Genomic DNA, 25,593 nt, shown 5'->3' with positions numbered 1-25,593 from the left:
TTCATTTTTTTCAGTTTAGCCCACTCCTCGAGCCTATCAAGATCATCCTGTATTTTGTTGCTGTCTTCAGTTGTGTTTGCTACCCCTCCCAGTTTAGTATCATCTGCAAATTTATAGAATCATAGAATCATAGAGTTGGAAGGGGCCATACAAGCCATCTAGTCCAACCCCCTGCTCAACGCAGGATCAGCCCAAAGCATCCTAAAGCATCCAAGAAAAGTGTGTATCCAACCTTTGCTTGAAGACTGCCAGTAAGGGGGAGCTCACCACCTCCTTAGGCAGCCTATTCCACTACTGAACTACTCTGACTGTGACATTTTCCTGATATCTAGCCTATATCGTTGTACTTGAAGTTTAAACCCATTACTGCGTGACCTCTCCTCTGCAGCCAACAGAAACAGTATTCTGCCCTCCTCCAAGTCACAACCTTTCAAATACTTAAAGAGGGCTATCATGTCCCCTCTCAACCTCCTTTTCTACAGGCTGAACATTCCCAAGTCCCTCAACCTATCTTCATAGGGTTTGGACCCTGGGCCCCAGATCATCTTCGTCGCTCTCCTCTGTACCCTTTCAATTTTATCTACGTCCTTCTTGAAGTGAGGCCTCCAGAACTGCACACAGTACTCCAGGTGTGGTCTGACCAGTGCCGTATACAATGGGACTATGACATCTTGTGATTTTGATGTGATGCCCCTATTGATACAGCCCAAAATGGCATTCACCTTTTTTACCGCTGCATCACACTGCCTGCTCATGTTTAGTTTACAATCCACAAGTACTCCAAGGTCTCGTTCACACACAGTGTTACCTAGAAGCGTATCCCCCATCCAGTAGGCATACTTTTCATTTTTCTGACCCAGATGCAGAACTTTACACTTACTAAAATCCAAGTAAACGACATCAACCGAATTTCCCTTATCCAGCAAACCTGTTACTTGGTCAAAAAAGGAAACCAGGTTGGTCTGGCAAGACCTGTTGGAGACAAATCCATGCTGACTTCCTTGGATCACCAAATTGTCCTCCAGATGTTTGCTGATCGCTCCCTTTAATATCTGCTCCATTATCTTCCCCACAACAGAGGTCAGACTCAGTGGTCTGTAGTTTCCCAGGTCATCCTTCCTCCCTTTTTTGAAGATCGGAATAACGTTTGCTCTCTTCCAGTCTTCCGGGACATCTCCAGTCCTTAAAGAGGTCCCGAAGATGATGGACAAGGGCTGTGCAAGTTCTCTGGAAAGTTCTTTGAGCACTCTTGGGTGCATTTCATCCAGCCCAGGGGATTTGAACTCATCCAGTGCAGCTAAATGCCTCTCGACAACCTCTCTATCCATGTTAACCTGCCACCCAGACACTATCATTTAGCTACTGCCATCTCTAGATGTGCCTAAACCCTTTGACCTGTGGGAAAAAACAGATGTAAAATAGGCACTAAGCCTTTCTGCTTTCTCTACATCTTCCGTTAGAGTTTGTCCATCCGCACCCAACAGTGGGCCTATTGCCTCCTTTACTTTACGTTTGCTCCTCACATAACTGAAAAATCTTTTCTTGTTACAGTAGGCTTCCCTGGCCAATCTTAGCTCACTCTCAGCTTTGGCCTTTCTGATGATTGATCTACAGTGCCTAGTAACCTGTAGGTACTCTTCTTTAGAGCTCTCTGTCCTTCCTTCCATTTCCTGAACATTTTCCTTTTCTTTCTTAGTTCCTCTTGAAGTTCTCTGTTCATCCAAATAGGCTTCTTAGAGCTCCTGCAGTGTTTTCGTCTTTCTGGGATAGTCATTGATTGAGCATGCAATAGCTCTTGTTTGATTGGTGCCCACCCTTACTCCCTTTCCACGTACTCCCTTCCCTTCCAGCATTCTCGTCCATGGTATGACACTCATCATGTCTCTGAGTTTATTAAAGTTTGCCCTATGAAAATCCAACATCCGCGTCTGGCTACAAGTTTCCTTGGCTCCCCATCTCAAAAGGAATTCTATGAGGACACGGTCACTTCCCCCTAGGGTCCCCACCTCCTTCACCTCATCCACCAAATCTTGCCTGTTGGTCAGTATTGTCCAGTATGGCTGAACCTATTGTAGGTTCCTCTACCATTTGATAAATGAAATTGTCAGCCAGGCAGGTCAGAAACTTGCATGACTGAGGATGCTTCGCAGAGTTTGTTTCCCAGCACACATCTGGGAAATTGAAGTCACCCATGATGACAAGGTCCTGCTGCTTGGATATTTTCTCAAGCTGCTCACAAAGTGCAGCATCCACATCCTCTCGTTGGTCAGGCAGTCGGTAGCAGACACCAACCACCACACTGTTTGTTTTCCCCTCGCTTATTTTCACCCAAATGCTTTCCACTGTAGATATGCTCTCCTTCACTAGAATTTCCTGGCAGGTAAGCCCTTTCCTCACATACAGTGCCACTCCTCCACCTCTTCGATCTATTCTGTTTTTTCTGATCAGTTCATATCCATCCACCATTACATTCCAGTCATGAGAATCATTCCACCGAGTTTCTGTGATGCCTAGTAGATCATACCTTTCCATCAGCATGAGAAGTTCCAGCTCTTCCTTCTTATTGCCCATGCTTCAGGTGTTAGTATAAAGACAATCTGAATCATTTTACTTTTGGTTCCCTATGAGCTGGCCTTGCCAGCTCATAGGGAATTAATAATTTTAATTTAATAATTTAATTAATTAAAAATTTAATAATTTTCCCCATGTAATCCCTCTTCCAAATCATTTATAAATATGTTGAACAACATAGGCCCCAGGACAGATCCTTGGGGAACACCACTTGTCACTCTTTTCCAAGAAGATGCTGAACCGTTAACAAGTACCCTCTGGGTACAATTTGTCAACAAGTTATTGATCCATGTGGTGCCTCCTAACTGGACGGAACTCTTGTCTGTCCTGGTGAGGGCCCAATCGGATTGGCTCCTTGGCCCCTGGCTGCACATGCCTCCGGATTGGCCCCTTGCCCCCAGACTGACAAGCAGAGGGACCAATCGGGGCCAATGCGCCAATTGTTGCCCCCCCCCCATCATGGACTGAGCCCACCCCCACACCCCTTAGTCTTTTATTTATACTGCGGAACGCAGTTTACTGATTGTACACCTTAAGGGTAGCTAAAAGATTTTTATTACCTTTGTGATGGTAAAACTTTATGAAATGAGCCAGAAGGCACAAACATACAAGTTCCTAAGAAATAAAAGGAGGAATATTGGGTAATATTGATATTTACATGTCTCCCAACCTGCCCATGAGGTTGGGAGTTTGATCCCAGCAGCCGGCTCAAGGTTGACTCAGCCTTCCATCCTTCCGAGGTCGGTAAAATGAGTACCCAGCATGCTGGGGGGTAAACGGTCATGACTGGGGAAGGCACTGGCAAACCACCCCGTATTGAGTCTGCCATGAAAACGCTGGAGGGCGTCACCCCAAGGGTCAGACATGACCTGGTGCTTGCACAGGGGATACCTTGACCTTTTATGGGTGATTTGAGAGGGCAGTACATCTCCCAGATTGTTCCTCCAGAGCTAAAATTTCAATTCCATTGATGTCCAAATCCAGTACAACACAGCCATTTCCAATGGCAGCACATCTGGGCTGAGTTGTGGTCTTAGATAAAGTTTGCACTGAGGTTCCAGTAGTTTCTCTCACCTCCTGATTATTATAGTCATCTGCGAGTTCAGTTGATTCCGTTGGATCTCCTCCTAATGGGGAGTGGCAATTAAATAGTCTAGGGAGGGAAACGTTTTGACATATTCAATAGTTTGTTGCTTATGTGACTCAGCTGAGCAATTATGTTACGTTGGAATTCTGTCAAAGAGAAAGAGGTCAGAACGTTTTCCTCCAAAGAGTTGTCAAGTCTCTTGACAATTTCCTCGGTATTTAAATGGTGTATTTAAATGGTGGATTCCTCAGGGTTTAAATTTCCTCAGGATTTAAACGGTGATATTCAGAGACTGGTCAGTCTTTTGAAAGAATTCTTGATGAATGCCAAGAGCTTGTAGTGGAGGTTTCATGGGACCCGTCTTACTGGCTTGGTCTAATGACAATCGGGATGGTAGTTCCAGTGACGCTATAACTGAGTTTGAATAGACCCTTGTGGGGACGATTCCCTTAGATTGAAGAAAATGCCTCCTACACAGACGGCAACCGTGAAACTTAAACTCACTCTTTGGGGATAGTGAGAGATCTTCAGAGCCTCATGAGGCATCAGGTAAACCTGGGAAGGATTTATGCCTATTAAAATGACCTTAAGTGTTCTTTGATTTGATGGTATTTTAGCCAGGAGGAAAGAAACCTCTGTTTTTGAATATTGTCCGGATTTTGGTCCGTTGTAGAACTAGGTTTTGCGAGGGGCAGGTGTATTTTTTCTGACATTTGACACCATGTCCTCAACATCTGATTTTCGGTTCTCTTTCCTCCCCAGGGCTTCAGATGTATTAATTAACTAGCAGGGAAGCCCTTTGTATGCCAAATACAACAGGCTCTAGCACCCCCGCCCAGCAGTGGCAGCAGCACAAAGAGCATGCAGGTGGTCGCGGGGCATTGGGGGGCAGGGGAATGAAGCGGCAGACACGGAGCAGGGAATGGCCACTTCCTTGTCCCCCCCCCAACATCCTGCAGCCACCTGCATGCTCTTAGTCCTGGCGCCACTGCTGTGGTGGGGGGGGCCGCTAGGGGCCACTATGCCTGTGTTATGCTGTCCGCAGAGAAAAATCCCAATGTGAATGATCGTGAGCGTACTATAGCCAATGAATCAATCTCAAAACTCGTCATTTGTGCCCATAATCCCCATTCTGGGAGGAAGGGGGAGAACACAGACAATGCCGGCATCATCTCGAATCACTTTCCTTCAGTGAAAACACAGCTTCTCTCCCCTGTGGGAAGCCCTCGCTCTCGAGAGGATGTTTTAATGGAAGTAAGGAAAGAGTAAATTATATCCTCATGGTGTGTTAGGGTGGGCTGAGGCCACACCATGAGCCTCCACAGTGTAGCAGCAAAGCTGATGCTCCACACACCAGACCATGCTGCCTCTTCCTGTTGCTGGGGATGTGTGGCTCCAACCGTGGACTCCAAACAACCCACCCACCAAACATCACTACTCACATCGTCCGCTGTGGGAGGGGGGAGGAGGTGGCCATCCGCCGCCTTGTTGGCGTGACGGTTGAGTGGGTGACTGAGGGAGCCACAGGGCTTTGGGAGGGGGGGAGGCTGCGGCCATTCCCCCCTCCATCCCCATGAGGTGTGATAGCTCCACAGAGCACTACGGCAGGCAGCTACGGAGGCAGCTACGGGGCTTTGGGAACAGGGGAAGGCAGCAGCCATTCCCCCCTCCATCCCCATGATGCTCCAGAGGGCTATGGAGTGGGGCGGAGGCAGCGTCAGGGCTTTGGGAGCTGGGGGAGGTGGCAGCGATTCCTCTCTCCCTCCTTGTCACCTTTAAGAGTGCTGCGGAGCACTGGGCAGGCTAGTGGCTGGCGGCACTGCCATCTGTTGTCCTATGTTAGCAGCATGTGTGACTTGAGGGGCGGGAAGCAGGCAAGGGAGGGCGGGAGCTTTAGAGGCCGGGCCCTGATTGGCCCTATACCAATTCGGACACCCCAGACATGCTCCACCCCCTAGGTGGTTTCTCAAATATTAAGAGGAACCATGGATATTTCTTATTAAGATGTTCAAGTTTCGTCTTTAAGTCTTTAATCCCAATGAAGATTAATTCAACGGTTCTTGCCACCAGCCTTAGCATTGTTTTACAGTCAATTGCACACTTATCTCTTGGGAGTTCCAAATCAGGAGAGGCAGAGATCTGAGGTGGCAGAGGGGGGAGGGAGCCAGCCAGCACCTCCGGAGCGAGAACTATGCTGGGGACAGCCATTGACAACCAAAAAGCGGCCCCTGATGACTTGCCCCCCTTCTGCCATGCCTGCAAAGAAGAGGGCCAGGCAGGAAAGAGTCGCAGATGGGGGTGGGCAGCCGCAGGAAGCCATGCCTGTGTGCAACCTGTTGTCAGGTAGCATGAGCTCAGACAGTGGGAGCTCCACCACAGGGGAGAGCTCCACTGAGTCGCCTGGATCGCTGGTGGGAACAGGGAAATGACAGACTTCCTCCCGAAGGCAAGGGGCCAGGGGGAGGCCCAATGACCTTTTGGAAGGGGGGTCATGACAGTGGCCTTCCTCCACGCATTCGATGGGGGGAGTTACTCTTTGCCCCTCGGGATTTGTCTCACAGCAGGGCTGGGGGCCAATGGTCTGGTCCTCAGATTTCTTGGGGGGTGCTGGGGGGCCCAGAGCACGCACTCTCTACCTACTGGTGGCACACAATGGGCACCAGGGTTGGAGTGGGGCTCCCTCCTGCAGTACCAGCTGTCCACATGGGGGGCTCTTGGACAGGGGGTCTTCCAGCCCCAGGGGCCCATAGGCAGCAGACTACTCTTCTGGCTCAGTGGGGGCATGGCCTCCAGCCCACCCAGCCAGGGGCAGGCTTCCTCACAATGCTCCTCAAAGAGTCAGTCTCGGGCATCCTGCCCTTTCAAAGATCAGTCCACCACGGCGCCTGGGTTTGTTCCTGTTCGACCAGTAGGAGCGACTGTGGGAAGCTATGTGAGAGGAGGAGCTGTGCAACTGGTCTAAGGGGGGGGAATGGAGCAGCTGGTGAGATGGAGGCCACGGAGCTCGAAGGGGCAGCTTGCAAAGGACCGAGCAAGAAGTGGGTGAAGAAGTCGCGCTTTTGACACCAGTCCAGGACAACAAGCAGTGAGTCGTCATCATTGGATGAGGACGATGGGGTGGGCCGGTGGGGTGGTCCGGTGGGACCCTGACTACTGGATCCAAGGGAAGTTCCTTCTGGGGTTTCTGCCATCGTGAGGCACGAGAGTGTCATCAGAAGATCCATGGGGGGGGCGGGGGGAAGATAGACCCGCCTGAGGGTTATAAGGACCGGGACGTCCCCCCGGGTACCGATTTGTCAGCAAGGCTTCGTGGCAAAGCCCTCAGCGGATGTTACGTGGATCTCTTCAAATTTATCAGGCCCATTGAGACGGCGGCACGAACCAGCGTGTGAGGCAAGAAAAAGGAACGGTCCCTGTGGGCTTGGATGAGGGGTTTTGCCGAGTACCTCAGATTAGTGACTTCGGTATTTCCTGAGAGGGGGTCACACCTGGGTCGCCACCTGGCCAACGTATTGGATGCTAGAACCATTGGGGGGGGGATGCTGCAGCCATCAGCTATGACGAGTCCTTCCGAAAGCAGCCGTCCACTAACCCGGTAGCTCGGTGGGATCGGCTGAATGCAGAAGTGTGGCTCATGGCATTCGGCCAGGGCCAAAAGTCAGGTGGGACACAAGAGGGGGCTCTTGCATCGGGGTGTGTGCTGAGAATTTAATCAGGGTTCATGTGACAGGAAGTGAGGCTTGCGGGGGTTCCCATGCCAAAGCAAAGTGCAGTGAGCGGTCCTTTCAGAAGAGCCGGCCCGCCTCCAAAAAGGTAGCTGGGTCTGGATCTTCTGGGGGGAGTGCAGGGGCCAGCAGGGATGGAAGACCAGCCCCCTAGCTGGTCATTGCTGAGGCTTAAGGTCCCCTCCCCAATTAAGCTCCCCGCCTTGCTCCCACTGCTTTCCAGGTACCATGACCAGGGTGCAGCCACCTACCTCAGGGGCGGATTTTCTCAGGGTTTTCGCATCCCATTTACAGGGGATAGGGTGGCAACCTCCTGCGTAAATTTAAAATCGGCCAGGCGTAGTAGAGGCAAACCTGTGGAAGGAAATCGCTGCCGGCAGGATGGCAGGCCCCTGCACGACTTCCCCGTTGGTGAATAGGGTCTCCCTGCTGGGGGTGGTCCCCAAAAGGACTCCTGGAGAATTCCAGCTAATTCATCACTTGTCATACCCAAAGGGGTCTTCGGTGAATGACTTCATTGACCCCGCCGTCATGCACACTCCGCGAGCTGCAAATGCTTTTGGGTCATCACAACTTTGCATGCAAGGCAGGGCCTTCTGCAGGTGCATAGCACGGGCCACAGTGGGCGTTCCCTCCCCCCACTACCACATCCGCCTGACAAAATCATTTAAGGCCGACATGGTGGTCTGGCTCTCCTTTCTGGCCAGCTTTAATGGAGTGGCAATCTGGCAATCCCCTATGCTCCTGGAAGAGGGTTTCCCGGTTCATTCGGATGCCTCAGGCAGCCTTCGGTTTGGGATGTTCTTCAATAACAGGTGGTGCGCCCAGCGCTGGCCCAGCAGCTGGGCCGGGTCGGGCCTGCTCAGGGTCCTCATGTTCTTGGAGCTTTTCCCTATACTGGTAGCAGTGGTGATATGGCGGGATTCATTCCAAAACCGGAAGGTCAAATTTTGGTGCAATAATCAAGCAGTGGTCACAGTGGTCAATAGGCAATCCTCCCGCTCCAAGCGGGTCATGAGATTGGTGTGCAGTCTAGTCTTAACCTGCTTGAGGGATAACATTGTGTTCCCTGCCAAGCTGTCCGAGTGTTGACTGTCCAGGTGTTGACAACAGCATAGCAGACTCGTTATCCCATTTCAACATCGAACGCTTCAATCTCTTTGCCCCAGGGGCGAACGTGGCCCCAGAGGACTTCCCAATGGAGCTGTGGAGCCTTGGAGAATTATAGTCCACGAAGGTTTGCGGGCGTCAATGGCACCTTCGACAAGTCGGGTCTATGCAGCAGCAGTGGCAGGCTATTGAGCCTGCCTTGAAGGTTGGGGTCTTCCAGCTGTGATGACACCATCAGAGGAGTCAGTGTTGCGTTACCTGACGCACCACAGCCGATCTGCCAGGACTATGAATGTTCATCTGTCGGGCATAGCCCTCTTTAAGTATTTGAAAGGTTGTCATTTGGAGGATGGCAGGATGCTGTTCCCATTGGCTGCAGAGGAAAGGACACGCAGTAATGGGTTTGAACTACAAGTACAACGATATAGGCTAGATATCAGGAAAAACATTTTTCACAGTAAGAGTAGTTCAGCAGTGGAATAGGCTGCCTAAGGAGGTGGTGAGCTCCCCCTTACTGGCAGTCTTCAAGCAAAGGTTGGATACACACTTTTCTTGGATGCTTTAGGGTGCGTTGGGCTGATCCTGCATTGAGCAGGGGGTTGTGGGCAGGGCCATTGACAGCCTTGATGTCCCAATGATCGGGGGCCAAGTACAGATTCGCCTCCAGTAGTCCAGAGAGCGAGCATGTGCGTGGTGGTCCTACACCCTACACCCTAGGGGGTCGGATCATGTCTGCCCAGTCAGGGAATATCTGAGAGTATGCCCACCCATTCCAGGTGCATTCTTCATGCATCAGGACGGGACCTCCCTATCCCGGTTTCAATTTTTGGCCGTGCATCACATAGGGAGTGTAAGGAAGGAGAACGATCGGCGGCAGCCCAACCGGCAAGGCCAGCTCATAGGGAACCAAAAGTAAAAGGATTCAGATGTCTTTATATTAACGCCCGAAGCATGGGCAATAAAAAGGAAGAGCTGGAACTTCTCATGCTGATGGAAAGGTATGATCTAGTAGGCATCACAGAAACTCGGTGGAATGATTCTCATGACTGGAATGTAATGGTGGATGGATATGAACTGATCAGAAAAAACAGAATAGATTGAAGAGGTGGAGGAGTGGCACTGTATGTGAGGAAAGGGCTTACCTGTCAGGAAATTCTAGTGAAGGAGAGCATATCTACAGTGGAAAGCATCTGGGTGAAAATAAGCGAGGGGAAAACAAACAGTGTGGTGGTTGGTGTCTGCTACCGACTGCCTGACCAACGAGAGGATGTGGATGCTGCACTTTGTGAGCAGATTGAGAAAATATCCATGTGGCAGGACCTTGTCATCATGGGTGACTTCAATTTCCCAGATGTGTGCTGGGAAACAAACTCTGCGAAGCATCCTCAGTCATGCAAGTTTCTGACCTGCCTGGCTGACAATTTCATTTATCAAATGGTAGATGAACCCACAAGAGGTTCAGCCATACTGGAGTTAATACTGACCAACAGGCAAGAGTTGGTGGATGAGGTGAAGGAGGTGGGGACCCTCGGGGGAAGTGACCATGTCCTCATAGAATTCCTTTTGAGATGGGGAGCCAAGGAAGCTTGTAGCCAGACGCGGATGTTGGATTTTCGTAGGGCAAACTTTAATAAACTCAGAGATATGATGAGTGTCATACCATGGACGAGAATGCTGGAAGGGAAGGGAGCATGTGAAGGGTGGGCGCTACTCAAACAAGAGCTATTGCATGCTCAATCAATGACTATCCCAGAAAGACGAAAACACTGCAGGAGCTCTAAGAAGCCTATTTGGATGAACAGAGAACTTCAAGAGGAACTAAGAAAGAAAAGGAAAATGTTCAGGAAATGGAAGGAAGGACAGAGAGCTCTAAAGAAGAGTACCTACAGGTTACTAGGCACTGTAGATCAATCATCAGAAAGGCCAAAACTGAGAGTGAGCTAAGATTGGCCAGGTAAGCCCACTGTAACAAGAAAAGATTTTTCAGTTATGTGAGGAGCAAACGTAAAGTAAAGGAGGCAATAGGCCCACTGTTGGGTGCGGATGGACAAACTCTAACGGAGGATGCAGAGAAAGCAGAAAGGCTTAGTGCCTATTTTACATCTGTTTTTCCCCACAGGTCAAAGTGTTTAGGCACCTCTAGAGATGGCCATAGCCAAAGGATAGTGTCTGGGTGGCAGGTTAACATGGATAGAGAGGTTGTCAAGAGGCATTTAGCTGCACTGGATGAGTTCAAATCCCCTGGTCCGCATGAAATGCACCCGAGAGTGCTCAAAGAACTTTCCAGAGAACTTGCACAGCCCTTGTCCATTATCTTCGGGTCCTCTTTAAGGATTGGAGATGTCCCGGAGGACTGGAAGAGAGCAAACGTTATTCCGATCTTCAAAAAAGGGAGGAAGGATGACCCGGGAAACTACAGACCAGTGAGTCTGACCTCCGTTGTGGGGAAGATAATGGAGCAGATATTAAAGGGAGCGATCTGCAAACATCTGGAGTACAATTTGGTGATCCAAGGAAGTCAGCATGGATTTGTCTCCAACAGGTCCTGCCAGACCAACCTGGTTTCCTTTTTTGACCAAGTAAAAGGTTTGCTGGATCAGCGAAATTCGGTTGATGTCGTTTACTTGGATTTTAGTAAAGCTTTTGACAAGGTTCCCCATGATGTTCTGATGGATAAGTTGAAGGACAGCAATCTGGATTTTCAGATAGTTAAGTGGATAGGGAATTGGTTAGAGAACCGCACTCAAAGAGTTGTTGTCAATGGCGTTTCATCAGACTGGAGAGAGGTGAGTAGCGGGGTACCTCAGGGCTCGGTGCTCGGCCCGGTACTTTTTAACATATTTATTAATGATCTAGATGAGGGGGTGGAGGGACTACTCATCAAGTTTGCAGATGACACCAAATTGGGAGGACTGGCAAATACTCCGGAAGATAGAGACAGAGTTCAACGAGATCTGAACACAATGGAAAATGGGCAAATGAGAACAAGATGCAATTTAATAAAGATAAATGTAAAGTTCTGCATCTGGGTCAAAAAAATGAAAAGCATGCCTACTGGATGGGGGATACGTTTCTAGGTAACACTGTGTGAGAACGAGACCTTGGGGTACTTGTCGATTGTAAACTAAACATGAGCAAGCAGTGTGATGCAGCGGTAAAAATGGCAAATGCCATTTTGGGCTGTATCAACAGGGGCATCACATCAAAATCACAAGATGTCATAGTCCCATTGTATACGGCACTGGTCAGACCACACCTGGAGTACTGTGTGTAGTTCTGGAGGCCTCACTTCAAGAAGGACGTAGATAAAATTGAAAGAGTACAGAGGAGAGCGACGAGGATGATCTGGGGCCAAGGGACCAAGCCCTCTGAAGATAGGTTGAGGGACTTGGGAATGTTCAGCCTGGAGAAAAGGAGGTTGAGAGGGGACATGATAGCCCTCTTTAAGTATTTGAAAGGTTGTCACTTGGAGGAGGGCAGGATGCTGTTTCTGTTGGCTGCAGAGGAAAGGACACGCAGTAATGGGTTTAAACTTCAAGTACAACGATATAGGCTAGATATCAAGAAAAAAAATTTCACAGTCAGAGTAGTTCAGCAGTGGAATAGGCTGCCTAAGGAGGTGGTGAGCTCCCCCTCACTGGCAGTCTTCAAGCAAAGGTTGGATACACACTTTTCTTGGATGCTTTAGGATGCTTAGGGCTGATCCTGCGTTGAGCAGGGAGTTGGACTAGATGGCCTGTATGGCCCCTTCCAACTCTATGATTCTATGATTCACCTCTGCCTGAGGGGCCTTGGCCTGCCCACGAGGGGTTTCAGTTTGCATTCTTTCCGCATTGGGGCGGTGAGTCAGGCAGCCAGGGATGGCACAGGCCCAAAGGCCATCAAAGAGCTGGGCCATTGGTGGTCTGTTTAAGGCAAACATAAGAACTGATACCGGTCTGTGATATTATTTTATTATTATTATTATTATTGTATTTATTTCCCGCCTCTCCCGATAGGCTCGAGGCGGGTCACAACAACTAATCCCATTAAAATTCCCATTAAAACATCAATCTACTAACATGACTGCTAAAAATCCCATCCCTCCCCCAATTATCAAAGAGGTGAAGAGGAAAGGATAGGGGAGTAGCATACACTCCAGCTCCTGGGGGGGGGGGGGGGCGGTGTCCCTGATTCGCTGACCCCAGCCTCAGCCATAGACCTGGTGGAAGAGCTCCGTTTTACAGGCCCTGCGGAAAGCTGACAAATCCCGCAGGGCCCGCAGATCACCCAGGAGCTCATTCCACCAGGTAGGGGCCAGGACTGAAAAAGCCCTGGCCCTGGTCGAGGCTAGGCGCGCTTCCTTCGGGCTGGGGACGACCAACAGGTTCTCACCCGCAGAGCGTAAGGCCCTGCGGGGGGCATAGAGCGGTAGGCGGTCCCTCAGGTATGTGGGTCCCAACCTGCGTATGGCCTTGAAAGTTAAAACCAAAACCTTGAATCGGATCTGGGCAGCAATTGACAGCCAATGCAGCTGCCTCAGTACTGGCTGGATATGGGCCCTCCAAGATGTTCCAGTGAGGACCCTGGCAGCTGCATTTTGTACCAGCTGTAGTTTCCGTATCAGGGACAAGGATAGGCCTGCGTAGAGCGAGTTACAGAAATCTATTCTAGAGGTGACTGTCGCATGGATCACTGTGGCTAAGTGGTCAGGGGACAGGTAGGGCGCTAGTAGCCGGGCCTGGCGAAGGTAGAAAAATGCCTGGCCTGCTACTCTCTTGACCTGAGCCTCCATAGTCAGGGAGGCATCAATGGTCACACCCAAATTCCTAGCTTGGGGCACGATGGTAAGTTGCACCCCTGCTAGGGTGGGTAAACGCGCTATCTGTTCCCGCCCCCTCCCCCCCAGCCACAGGACCTCCGTCTTGGAGGGGTTGAGTTTCAGGCGACTCTGCTCGAACCATTCTGTCACCGCTTCCAAATATCTGGCAAATGGTTCCGTGGGGGAGTTCGGGTGACCGTCCATTAGGAGATAGAGCTGGGTGTCATCAGCGTACTGATGGCAACCCAGCCCAAAGCTCCGTACCAGCTGGGCCAGAGGGCGCATAAAGATGTTAAACAATGTGGGGGAGAGGACTGCACCCTGAGGGACCCCGCAAGGGAGTCTATAGGGCCGCGAGAGCTCTTCCCCCACAGCAACCCTCTGGGACCGGTTCTGGAGGAAGGAGCGTATCCAGCACAAGGCTGTGCCCCGTATCCCCATACCAGTCAGGCAATGGACCAACAGTTCGTGGTCCACAATGTCAAAGGCCGCCGATAGGTCTAAAAGGACCGACACGGCTGACCCGCCTCTATCCAGCTGGCGATGGAGGTCATCCAGCAGAGCGACCAAAACCGTCTCCACCCCGTGGCCAGGGCGGAAGCCAGACTGATATGGATCGAGTGCTGAAGTTTCCTCCAAGAATGCCAAGAGCTGGTCTGCTGCCGCCCTCTCCACCACCTTGCCCAGGAACGCTAAATGCGACACTGGGCGGTAGTTAGCAGGGTCCAGTGAGTCCAGTGATGGTTTCTTCAGGAGAGGGCGGACCACCGCCTCCTTGAGCCACTCAGGAAACTCTCCCGTACTCAGGGAAGAGTTGATGATGTCTCTGAGCTGGCCTCCTATCTTCTGGCCACCTGCCTTGAGGAGCCAAGAAGGACAGGGGTCGAGGGGGCAGGTGGTCGCCCTGACCGAACCTAGCAACTTGTCCACTTCAGAAGAAGAGAGCCTGCTTGTCTGTAGGTTTAGGCCCTCAGCGGAGGTGCGCCTGGATTATCGGCCACAGCATCGTTCATTGGGCTGCCAAGTATGCGGAGTGTTCACGTTGTGGTGTCCACCTTGACCTGGAGCCGCACTGGGAAGTCTTCTGGCACGGGATCTGGGGAATGCGCTGGCCTGCCCTAATCCCGGCTGTTCGGAGCTTGCTGGCAAGGCAGGGAGGCCCTGAGGTCATCATCATCATCCAGCTGGCGGGCAATGACCTGCCAGCCATGTCGGCTTGGACCTGGCCCTAGCGGTAATGAGGGACCTCCTCATCTTGCAGATGCTTTGCCCAGGAGCTGCGGTGTGCTGGTTCGAACTTTTGGAGCGGCATTCATGGCACAATGCGATCAACCCACGCAAGGTGGACATAGCGCAGCATAAGGTCTGCCGTCTCGTAAGGAGGTCATGCGTTTCCCGTCGCTGCTCGGTTCTACCTCATCCTGGGATTACGTTCCGGGGTGAGAATTTGTACAGGAGTGACAGCGTCCACCTGTCAGACCAGGGCCTGGAGCTGTGTCTGGATGACGTCAGGGCGGATTTGCAGGGCTCATATCAGCATGAGCGTTGGCAGGAGCAGGGGTGAAAATAATTCGCCCCGGCTCTGTGGCAGTAGTTGAGGAGTAGATCCAGGGCCCAACCCGTGCCAGTGAACTGGATTGAGGCACAGATGGGGAGTCTCCATAAGAGGCTGCCAGGGAACCAGGACAGCTTCTAAGTGGGAGAGCTGGCCTTTACCCCGTGGCAGGGCAACTGGGTAGGCTCCAATCGAGGTTGACACCAGTGGGGCCTGCACAGTATGGCTTTCCCTGGGGTTAGCGGGCCTGATGCTTATGGGAGCTGGGCGAGTGGTCGCCCAGTCCCCGTGGGCAGGCTTGCTACGGGGACTTCCCCCTCTTCACTTGGGCTGCCACCTGCTGGCAGCAGCGGGAAGAGGTGGTTAGGGATCCACCCCTCACCAGGGGTGAGCCGACGCTCATGGCTTGGATGTAAATACTTGAATAAATGCTGTGGCCCTGCTTTGCCAATGGAAAATGACTCTCATGTCTGACCTTTTGAACAACAAGATACCTGCCTGCTTCCGCAATGCTCTCCCTTTCCAATTTCGCACCCACTTCTTGACAAGCCGCACTCTGGAGATGGCAGCAAACCGAAATAAAAGTGTTTGTGTGTTTGTTTGTGTGTGGGGGGTTGGGGGGGGAAGCCTCCAGGCCCAGCAGCTCCTCACTCCATGTTCCAGCTAACAGGAGGTAGGGAAACAGGCACAGTGCCGGGCGCCGCGGACTAAATAATTCGTTAAGGGCTTCTGGGGCGGGATGTGTCCATGATGAGGAGGGGTCCGGATTGGACCCTTCCTCTGGACAGACAATCGGAGGGACCAATTGGCAGGCGCGATTCCCAGCCCAAGGAACAGCGAGCCGCGCACAGCGCGGCTTGCAGTTGCTCCTGGCCTGACGCGGCGAGAGGCACGAAGCGCCTCTCGCCGCGTCAGGCCGCCACCTGAGGGAGCCCCCGGCAGTCACACAGAGCATGGCTGCCGGGGCTCCCTGCCGCCGCAACTGCCACCGCCGCAGCAGCCCTCCCTGTCACCGCTGCCGGGGCCTCCCTGCAGAGGTCTTCCGCATCACCTTTTTACTGGAAGTGAACCTGGGACCTTCTACATGCAAAGCAGATCCTCAGCCCCTCCTGTTTTGCCACATTTTTAAAAAGCTATTGGGGTGAGGGAGGGGATTTGATTTGCTGATAAGTTCAACTTCCCAGGGCCAGCTGTGGAGACAAGTTCATTTTTCAGCTGGAGAAAAGCTGCCCCTGTTGTCATTCAAAGGCTTACATAGCTTGAGGAAGAGAGCATGCAGAAGTCCAGAGCACCACCGAAGAACCTCAGAAATGCTTATAGCCACTATCCCTTCCTTCTCTTGTTCTCCTTTGCAGTATGAGTCAGTTATCACCGAGGGAAATGAAGCTCTTGTCCATCACATGGAGGTCTTCCAGTGTGCTGCGCAGTTTGACACCTTCCCCCATTACAGCGGGCCTTGCGACTCCAAGATGAAGCCGGAGCGGCTGAACTACTGCAGGCACGTGCTGGCTGCCTGGGCCATGGGAGCTCAGGTGCGTCCATCTGAAGCAGCCACTGCTCTTATCACTCTATTGCCCCAGCCTTTCCTTTTCTCTTTCCTACAAGCAATGTAGGTGGCTCTCTTCTTCTCCAGTTGATCCTCACAATTCTGTGAAATGGATTATGCTGAGAAGGAGAGAGAAAGAGCCCAAGATCACCCAGCAAGCTTCCATGGCAGAGGGGGAATTCAAATCTGAATGTAGCCACTACTCCACAATGTCTCTTTTACTATTAAGACGAGAGGCAAAGCCTGTTACCCCCAGGGATACAACGGGCACGAGCACCTGCACCTGCACCGTGGCTTTCCTGGGCTCTGCCGCTTCTCCCCACTCGATGTTGAGGTCCAGTGCGGTGAAGTGGTTAAAGAGTGTCGCTGTTGTTAGGTGCGAAGTCGTGTCCGACCCATCGCGACCCCATGGCCAAGGATCCTCCAGGCCTTCCTGTCCTCCACCATTCCCCAGAGTCCATTTAAGCTCTCACCAACTGCTTCAATGACTCCATCCAGCCACCTCATTCTCTGTCGCCCCCTTCTTCTTTTGCCCTCAAGGCTAAAGAGTAGCAGGCTCTAATCTCAAGAGCTGGGTTTGATTCCTGACTCCTCCTCCATATGCAGCCAGTGGAGGTGCCAACTTCCAGGTGGGGGGCTGGAAACCTTCAGGAAGATGAGAGAAAGAGACAGAGAAAGAAAGAGGGGGGAGGGAAGGGAGGAGGGGAGGGAGACATCGGTTCTCCTGGAGAAAACAGTTGCTTGGAGGGGCACTGGCCCTCTTACCCCCATCTCCATACAAGAGTGTCTCCACAGATTGGTCCCCACTGTCCCACCTTCCCATCGTTCTTCTCATGCCCAGGGTTGGGACTTCTGGGAGCAGGAGAAGTTTAGTCCAATTGTTCTATTAGCTTTCTCCTTACAGGCTTTTTACTATCCAGAAGAGGCAGGACTTGCATTTGGAGGTCCCAGTTCCTCCAGATTTCTCCGCCTGGAAGTTCACTACCACAATCCCCTGGAGCTCAAAGGTAAGCAAGATCCACCTGAATGACCACATTGGCATTTTGCTCAACTAAGATGGAAGGAAAGACATGCCAAGGGGACAATCTGAACAAAGGAGGCAGCAGCTAGGGATGAGACCCCTGTGGGGACAGGGCAGTCATCGGCAAGACAAAGAAAATACCCCCTGAACTGCTTGGAGTGGGAAGGGGGCATACTCGGTCTCAATGAGTCTGAGAGCTCTAGATCAGGGGTCCCCCAATCTCTTTGAGCCTGTAGGTGCCAAGGGGATTCTGACACTTTGGCAGGAGGTGGAACACAGCAAAGGTTCTTATGAAGGGCTGGCAGCTGCTGCCAAAGCAACATTGTAAGAAACCTCCAATGCCCGTCAAATCTTTTTTTTAGACAATTTATATTTTATTTCAGTAGCAATAAAGATTACAGAAAAGAGAGAATAGTACAGAAAGAACCTTCCTGATTTTACAAACATTTTAGGAATTCACCCCTGTGTCTCTGAAATCCTTCAACTGGGCTTTGATTTGCCATGTCCATTAACTGAGCCATCACAGGAAGCTCCCTACGTTTCTCACCCCAGGAGACTCCTGCTCTGGTTTCCATCCAGAGGCAACGATGAGTCTTCCCAGCACTGTAGCATGGAAAAAGAACGTATACCTTCCTTGGACATATTCATAGACGCCTGTGGGAATTCACATTTAAAAACAGCTTCTAATTTGTTATGAACTTTTATGCAAAATTTTTGGATTAATTTACAATTCCACCTTGTGTGGGCAAAGGAACCAATATACTCATGACATTCCAAAGTTTACCATCAGTACAATTTGACATTTTACGTATAGCTTTCCATCAAATCTTCAATGGCCAATCAAAAGCCTGGCTGGGAAAAGCCCCCACCCTCGCCCCTGGTGAGAGCCAGGAAAGGTGTTGGGGAGGGCCTTGGAGCCCCTGGCTCCCTGGTCTAGATCTCTTGCTAGACTTTTGAACTGGGGATGTGGAGCCTTCAAGGACAGGGGAGGGCTTGGTGGTTTGGTAGAGCTTTGGCAGGATAGAGGGAGGTGGTGTCATGGCAACCCCTTTCTGACTGAGAGAGAAAAAACTTAAAGCCAAAGGCTTCATATCAAAGGAAGCAAGGAGAGGTCCTTGCTGTGGGGTCCTTCTGAGAGAAGATTCCTGGGGAAAGGAGAAACTAAAAAGGCATTTAGGGCCAAAGCCCATAATCTCCACTAGTACTCATGGAATCCAGGAGATGAACATTTCTTCTTTGTGTGTCAGGGGGGAGACAAGGCATCATTAGTTGAAGTTGTGACTGCCAGGCAGCTGCTAGTCTTGCCAGATAAGGTGACGACCTTTTGGCTGAAAGAAACTTTTCTCCTCTCCTGTGAGCAGGATCCTCAACTCACAGGACCAAAATATCTCTGGGGGGAAGCATCTCCCACGTATCTCACCCCCCTCCCCCAACCCAGCAGCAGCTGCTTAATCGCTGTGCCTCCATTGGCTGGAGCACAGGAGAACTCGCAACTGGTGTCTTTGGACCAGGAGCCAAAACTCTCCATGCATTTGGACAAGGGCAGAAGGAAGCACAGGGCAGCCACATTTATGCAGACTCCACACGGCTGCCTCCTTGACTCTCCAAGAATCTTTTTAGACAACTGGAACAGATGTGCTGCTACTGTTCAATCCTGTCACACACAAAGAACTTAGGATGTGCCATGGGTTTGTCTGTGTGTGTATGTGTTGGTGTTATGTAATGAAAGGAAGGTGCTGCTGGCTGTGGCTAGCTTTCAGGCGCCTCTCCCTCCCAGACCAGCTCATTTTGCAGAATATTGGTACCCAGAGGGGCCATTATGCTGCAGTGACATTTCAAACTGAGTCAGACTTTGCCAGGAAAGCATCTTCTACCAGGATCCGCTACTAATTACAGCCTTGAGCCGAAAAAGATGTTACATTAACCGGTGAAGTGTACATACCGTATAACACCAAAATCTCTCACTTGGTTTTCAAACCTAGCTCAGATTTTTTTAAAAACCCAAAATCTAAATCCTAGAAGCTCCAGATTTAAATTAAAAATAGGAATGTAAGGAAGGGAGGAAGACAGACAAAGGGAAGAAAAATTCAGAATGAGTTCTTAAAAAGAACAAACTTGGCTGCAATAATGTCAGAATGATATTTCTTTTGGTTTCAGTGGGAAAACACTATCACATACGCAATTTCATCCCACCCAGACAGGTGGAAATTCTCAGGGATTGTACCACTACTCTTACAATCCTTTATGCCCCATCTTAGACAGCTAGGAGCCCAGAATGTTCACTGCCATGAGATGGTGATTGTTGAAAGCTCACCTGAAGGTGAGAGTTGTCTTTTTATATTTATTAGACTAGAATTAAAGCCCGTTGTAGCTGATATAGGTTGAATATGTGTCTTGTGTTGTGGCGGGGAGGTTGTGGTAGTGTGGTGACAAATGAGGGTGTGGGTGTGGAGAGTTGGGTGTCAAGAACCTGTGGTGTGGAATGTTGAGTTGAGTGTGGGAGAGGACTGACCTTTGGGAATTGTGGCATAGTGGCTACAGATGAGTTTTCCAGAGCCATCTCTTCAGATACGTGAAGGGGAAATCAGACTGGAGACTCTTCTTAGGGGGAGGTTACATGGCAACGAATTCCTCCCAGTTCTGCGTTCAACCTCATTTCTCCTCTTGTGTGAATTAGGCCACAGACACCAAAATGTCCCCTAATTCAGCAGTCCCCAACCTTTTTCAGGCTGGGGATCGGGGGGCCACAAACCAGCAGGTGCGCCTCCCTCCCCCCTGCACGCTGCTGGGAGCATGCTGCAGGGGGAGGAGGTACGGTCGCGAGCGTGCACAAACGCGCAGGCGCAGACCCGCCCGCAAACGTCTGCCCACCCAACAGCACCCGTGCCTCCCCCCCCCCGCAGTGCAGCGCAGCGCTTGATGCACAGGGAGGCGGCTGATTGCTCCTGGCGCAGCGAGCGTGCGCCGTGGGGGAGGGGTCAGGAGGCGCGCCTGCTGGGGTAGTCACAGTACACAGGTGTCTGCCCTGCTCCTTTTGTCTACATTTTTTCACTGCTGATAAAATTTTACATGCCCACATGCTTCTTTCACTGTTGTCCCTTAGAAGAAGAGCTGGATTTTGTACCCTGCTGTTTACTACCAAAAGGAGTCTCAAAGTGGTTTACAAACACCTTTTCCCTTTGTCTACCCACAATAGACAACTTGTGAGGGATGTGGGGCTGTGAGAAGTCTGAGAGAACTGGGAATAGTCCACAGTGACCCAGCAGACCTCAGATGTGTCCAAGCAGTTTAAAATCACCTTCCCTTCTGCTCCTCATGACAGACACCCTGTGAGAGAGGTGGGGCTGAGAGCTCTGAGTGAACTGGGAATGGTCCACAGTCACCCAGCAGACCTCAGGTGTCCCTAAGAAGTTTAAAATCACCTTCCCTTCTGCTCCACATAATAGGCATCCTGTGAGGGAGGTGGGGCTGAGAACTCTGAGAGAACTGGGAATGGCCTACAGTCACCCAGCAGGCCTCAGGTGTCCCTAAGAAGTTTAAAATCACCTTCCCTTCTGCTCCACATAATAGGCATCCTGTGAGGGAGGTGGGGCTGAGAGCTCTGAGAACTGGGAATGGCCCACAGTCACCCAGCAGGCCTCAGGTGTCCCTAAGAAGTTTAAAATCACCTTCCCTTCTGCTCCACATAATAGGCATCCTGTGAGGGAGGAGGGGCTGAGAGCTCTGAGAGAACTGGTAATGGCCCACAGTTGCCCAGCAGGCCTCAGGTGTCTCTAAGCAGTTTAAAATCGCCTTCATTTCCTCTCCACATAACAGACACCCTGTGAGGGAGGTAGGGCTGAGAGCTCTGAGTGAACTGGGAATGGTCCACAGGCCTCAGGTGTCTCTAAGCAGTTTAAAATGCTTCCCTTCCTCTACCCATAATAGGCACCCTGTGAGGAAGGCTGCTAGGGAGGGCGGCAAGAGCAGGGGCTGGCCCAATCAGGGTATTCGAGCGCAGATACCACGGACACTCTCCTCCCACAGGGGTGTTTCACAAATATATAGAGGAACCATGGATAAGGATTTTATACTGCCCCTTTCAGCGATCACCATGTCATGGCAGTGAATCATATTGTTACGCCAAATGCGTGTCTTAAGGACACGTGTCTAAATTTAGTTGTGGGGAATCAGCTAGTAGAGCCAGCAAGAGGCAGCGTGGCGTAACGTGGGACCTTGTATTGCACAGTTTACTGGGTAATTATGTCACTGAGATAGAACCAAGGCAGACAATGATCTAAACATGGAAGAACTTTATTAACACACACACTAATTAGACAAAAGACAACACATGCATACTCTAGCAAAGAAATGTACATTCCTAGCCACTAGCACACAAGGAAAAGGCTTATAGGGGAGGAACCTATACTAAGGGTTGATTGGAAGGGATATCTACCTGTCTTCTGGGTGGAGCAGAGTTCCGGAGGTCCAGGGAAGCAATTTGGGGCGACAGACGAGGGACCAAGACGAATGTCGGACAGAGTTTCTGTAGCCTGGAAACTGACTGCAATTTGTGGCTGTGGGAGCCCAATATTTAAAGGAAATTTGTGACCTAAGGTGATAGGGGGCTGATCCTACCTTGTCCAGGGCTTGGACAAAGAGTTTGATGGCTGGAGCCGGGTCCCAACAAAGAAACGGGTTGCTGAGACAAAGAAACTAGCTGCTGGGAATATGAAGAAATATTTCCTGTCTAGAAAGGCTGATGGCCCATTTCTGGCAAATCCTGGATGATTGCTTGTGCCTGGGGATAGTGGTAAGGGAAAAGACAAAGACCAAATCTTGGATTAGATTTGGTGTTGAAAGAGAGTGGCCAGTTCCCCTTACAAGACAATGTGCTTGGCTGGCTGGAGGGGAGTCTTGGGTGGGGTGCCTTTGTCTCTCTGTACTTGCCAGGTGTGCTGACAAACTCCTCTTTTGTTTGCAAGCAAGTAGGTTGGGGGAAGCCTAACTCCAAGTCCTGCTTCTGAGCCAGAAGTGGGTTTTAGTTGCTCTCCCATTATGCTTTGCAAGGCTTGACCTGGCTTTTCTCTCTCTGGTGCCAGGGTCTGCTCAGGAGTGTCAGGAAGGGTTGACACGGGTGCGCCAGCCTTTGATGGAGGGGTGGCAGCCCACATAACAATATGACCTGCATTACATACACTAAAATTGTAATAAATAGGATAAGGGGTTGGACTAGATGGTCTGTATGGCCGCTTTCAAATCTATGATTCTATGATTCTACAAGGGGCAAAGCCCATTGCTCCCAGGAATGCCCTGGCCACTGGGACGCACACTTGTGCCATGCCCTTCCTGGGTGCTGACCACATGGCAAAAGCATAAATCATGGTTTTGACATCCTCCTCCCTCCGCTTTCCACTAGATCTTGAGATCCAGTATGATGCACTTGTTAAAGAGTGGGCGACTCTAATCTCAAGAGCTGGATTTGAGTCCTCCTCCATGTGCACCCAGCTGAGTTGCCAACCTCCAGGAGAGGCCTGGAGACCTTCAGGAATTACAACTGATCTCCAGGCATCAGTCCCCCTGGGGAAAATAGCTGCATTAGAGGGTAAGAGGCCAAGCTAATGCCTTCTCCCATTGTATGGAGGTTGGGAGGGCAGGGTAAACTGATGTCCATCCAGGCAAGGAGCACTGCAGTGGCAAGCTTTTGGGATGGAGAGGAACTCTCTCTCCCTCTGCCCCTCTTTGGACACAGGGAGAGCAGGGAAAAGCACTCATCCAGCAGTTGCTAACCCATTGCCTGGTGTAGGACTTGTTAGGGAACTTCACACACACAGCCATGCATGTCATCTCAAAGCGCTCATCTCGAGACCTTTAGGTCAGCCCTGCAGGGAAAAAGGGCTGCTTTGAAGGGGGGACTGTGAGGCATTGCACCATTTTAAGGCCCCACCTCCAAACCTCAAGGAACACCCAATCCAAGGGTCACCAATCACCAGGTGGGACCTGGAGATCTAGAAGTGGAGTTCATCTACAGTCTATAGAGATCAGCTCCCCAGGGGAGAAATGGTTGTGTTGGAGGGGTAACTCAGCAGTGATAGCTCACCTAGAGGTAACAGAGCTGCTTTGGAGTAGGGATATTGTGGCATTGCTGCCCATGGAGCTTCAGGGATGCCAGCCTCCAGGTGGGACCTGGGGATCCTCTGGAAGGACAACTCTTCCCCAGACCATGACAATTAGTGCCTATGGAGAAAAAGGCAGCTTTGGATGGGGGACCGTTGTTATTGTTAGTTGTGGAGTCATGTCCAACCCATTGCAACCTCATGGATAATTATCCTCCAGGCCTTCCTGTCCTCTACCATTCCCCAGAGTCCACTTAAGCTCACACCGAATGCTTCAGTGACTCCATTCAGCCACCTCATTCTCTGTCGTCCCCTTCTTCTTTTGCCCTCGATCGCTCCCAGCATCAGGCTCTTCTCCAGGGAGTCCTTCCTTCTCATGAGGTGGCCAAAGTATTTCAGTTTCATCTTCAGGATCTGGCCTTCTAAGGAGCAGTCAGGGCTGATCTCCTCTAGGACTGACTGCTTTGTTCTCGCAAGAGTCTTCTCCAGCACCAGAGTTCAAAAGCCTCAATTCTTTGACGCTTGGCCTTCCTTATGGTCCAACTTTCACTGCCATACATTGCAACTGGGAAGACCATAGCCTTGACTAGACGAACTTTTGTTGGCAGGGTGATGTCTCTGCTTTTTAGGATGCTGTCTAGATTTGCCGTAGCTTTCCTCCCCAAGAGCAAGCGTCTTTTAATTTCTTTGCTCTGCAGTGATCCCCATCTGCAGTGATCTTGGAACCCAGGGAAATAAAATCTGTCTCTACCTCTATTCCTTCCCCATCTGTTTGCCAGGAATTGAGAGGACCGGATGCCATGATCTTTGTTTTCTTGATGTTGAGTTTCAAGACAGCTTTTGCACTCTCCTCCTTCACCTGCTCTTTAGTTCCTCTTTACTTTCTGCCATTAGAGTGGTATCATCTGCATATCTGAGGTTGTTTATATTTCTCCCTGCAATCTTAATCCCAATTTGTGACTCATCTAACCCCACCTTTCTCATGATATGCTTCACATACAAGTTAAATAGGCAAGGTAACAGTATACAGCTTTGCCAAACTCCTTTCTCAATTTTGAACCAATCAGTGATTCCATGCCCAGTTCTCACTGTAGCTTCTTGGCCTGCATATAGGTTTCTCAAGAGACAGATAAGATGCTCTGGTATTCCCATCTCTTTAAGAACTTGCCACAATTTGTTGTGGTCCACACAATCAAAGGCTTTAGCATAGTCAATGAAGCAGAAGTAAATGTTTTTTCTGGAACTCCCTAGCTTTCTCCATGATCCAGCGTATGTTGGCAATTTGATCTCTAGTTCCTCTGCCTCTTCGAAATCCTGCCTATACTTCTGGAAATTCTCGGTCCACATATTGCTGGAGCCTAGCATGTAGGATTTCGAGAATAACTTTGCTAGTATGAGAAATGAGTGCAATGGTGCGGTAGTTTGAACATTCTTTGGCATTGCCCTTCTTTGGGATTGGAATGTAAACTGACCTTTTCCAATCCTGTGGCCACTGTTGAGTTTTCCAAATTTACTGGCATATTGAGTGTAGCACTCTTACTTTTAAGATTTTGAATAGTTCAACTGGAATGCTGTCACCTCCACTAGCTTTATTGTTGCTCAGACTTCTTAAGGGATATGATTTAGTTCATACCTGAGTTGCCTAGTGCTTTTCCCTACTTTCTTCAATTTAAGCCTAAATATTGCAACAAGAAGCTGATGATCTGAACCACAATTGGCTCCTGGTGTTGTTTTACTGACTGTATAGAACTGATTTCTGTGTTGACCGTCTGGTGATGTCCATGTATAGAGTTGTCTCTTGGCTTGTTGGAAAAGAGTGTTTGCTATGAGCATTGTATTCTCTTGACAAAATTCTACCAGCCTGTGCCCTGCTTCATTTTTTACTCCAAGGCCAAAACTTGCCTGTTATCCCGGTTATCTTTTGGCTTCCTAATTTAGTATTCCAATCCTCCACAATGATAAGCACATCATTTTTTGGCGTTGCTTCTAGAAGGTGTTGTAAGGCTTCATAGAACTGGTCAACTTTGTCCTCTTCAGGGCTGGATTACTGTGATGTTGAATGGTTTGCTTTGGATTCGAACT

At 50.4% G+C, this 25,593-nt stretch overlaps 1 protein-coding gene across 1 annotated transcript in view; it reads left to right on the top strand.

The window, feature by feature from the left end:
* DBH (dopamine beta-hydroxylase) overlaps positions 1-25,593 on the top strand; it is a 90,667-nt gene that overhangs the window by 34,912 nt on the left and 30,162 nt on the right. The window contains exons 4-5 of the mRNA XM_077306099.1: positions 16,205-16,381; positions 17,300-17,402. Coding sequence (XP_077162214.1) covers positions 16,205-16,381; positions 17,300-17,402 — 280 coding nt within the window. The remainder of the gene's footprint in view (positions 1-16,204; positions 16,382-17,299; positions 17,403-25,593) is intronic.

The sequence above is a fragment of the Paroedura picta genome, chromosome 12, assembly GCF_049243985.1.
Source record: "Paroedura picta isolate Pp20150507F chromosome 12, Ppicta_v3.0, whole genome shotgun sequence".
Lineage (NCBI taxonomy): Eukaryota > Metazoa > Chordata > Lepidosauria > Squamata > Gekkonidae > Paroedura > Paroedura picta.
Note: the sequence above shows the minus strand (reverse complement) of the source record. Positions and strands in the feature narration are given on the sequence as shown.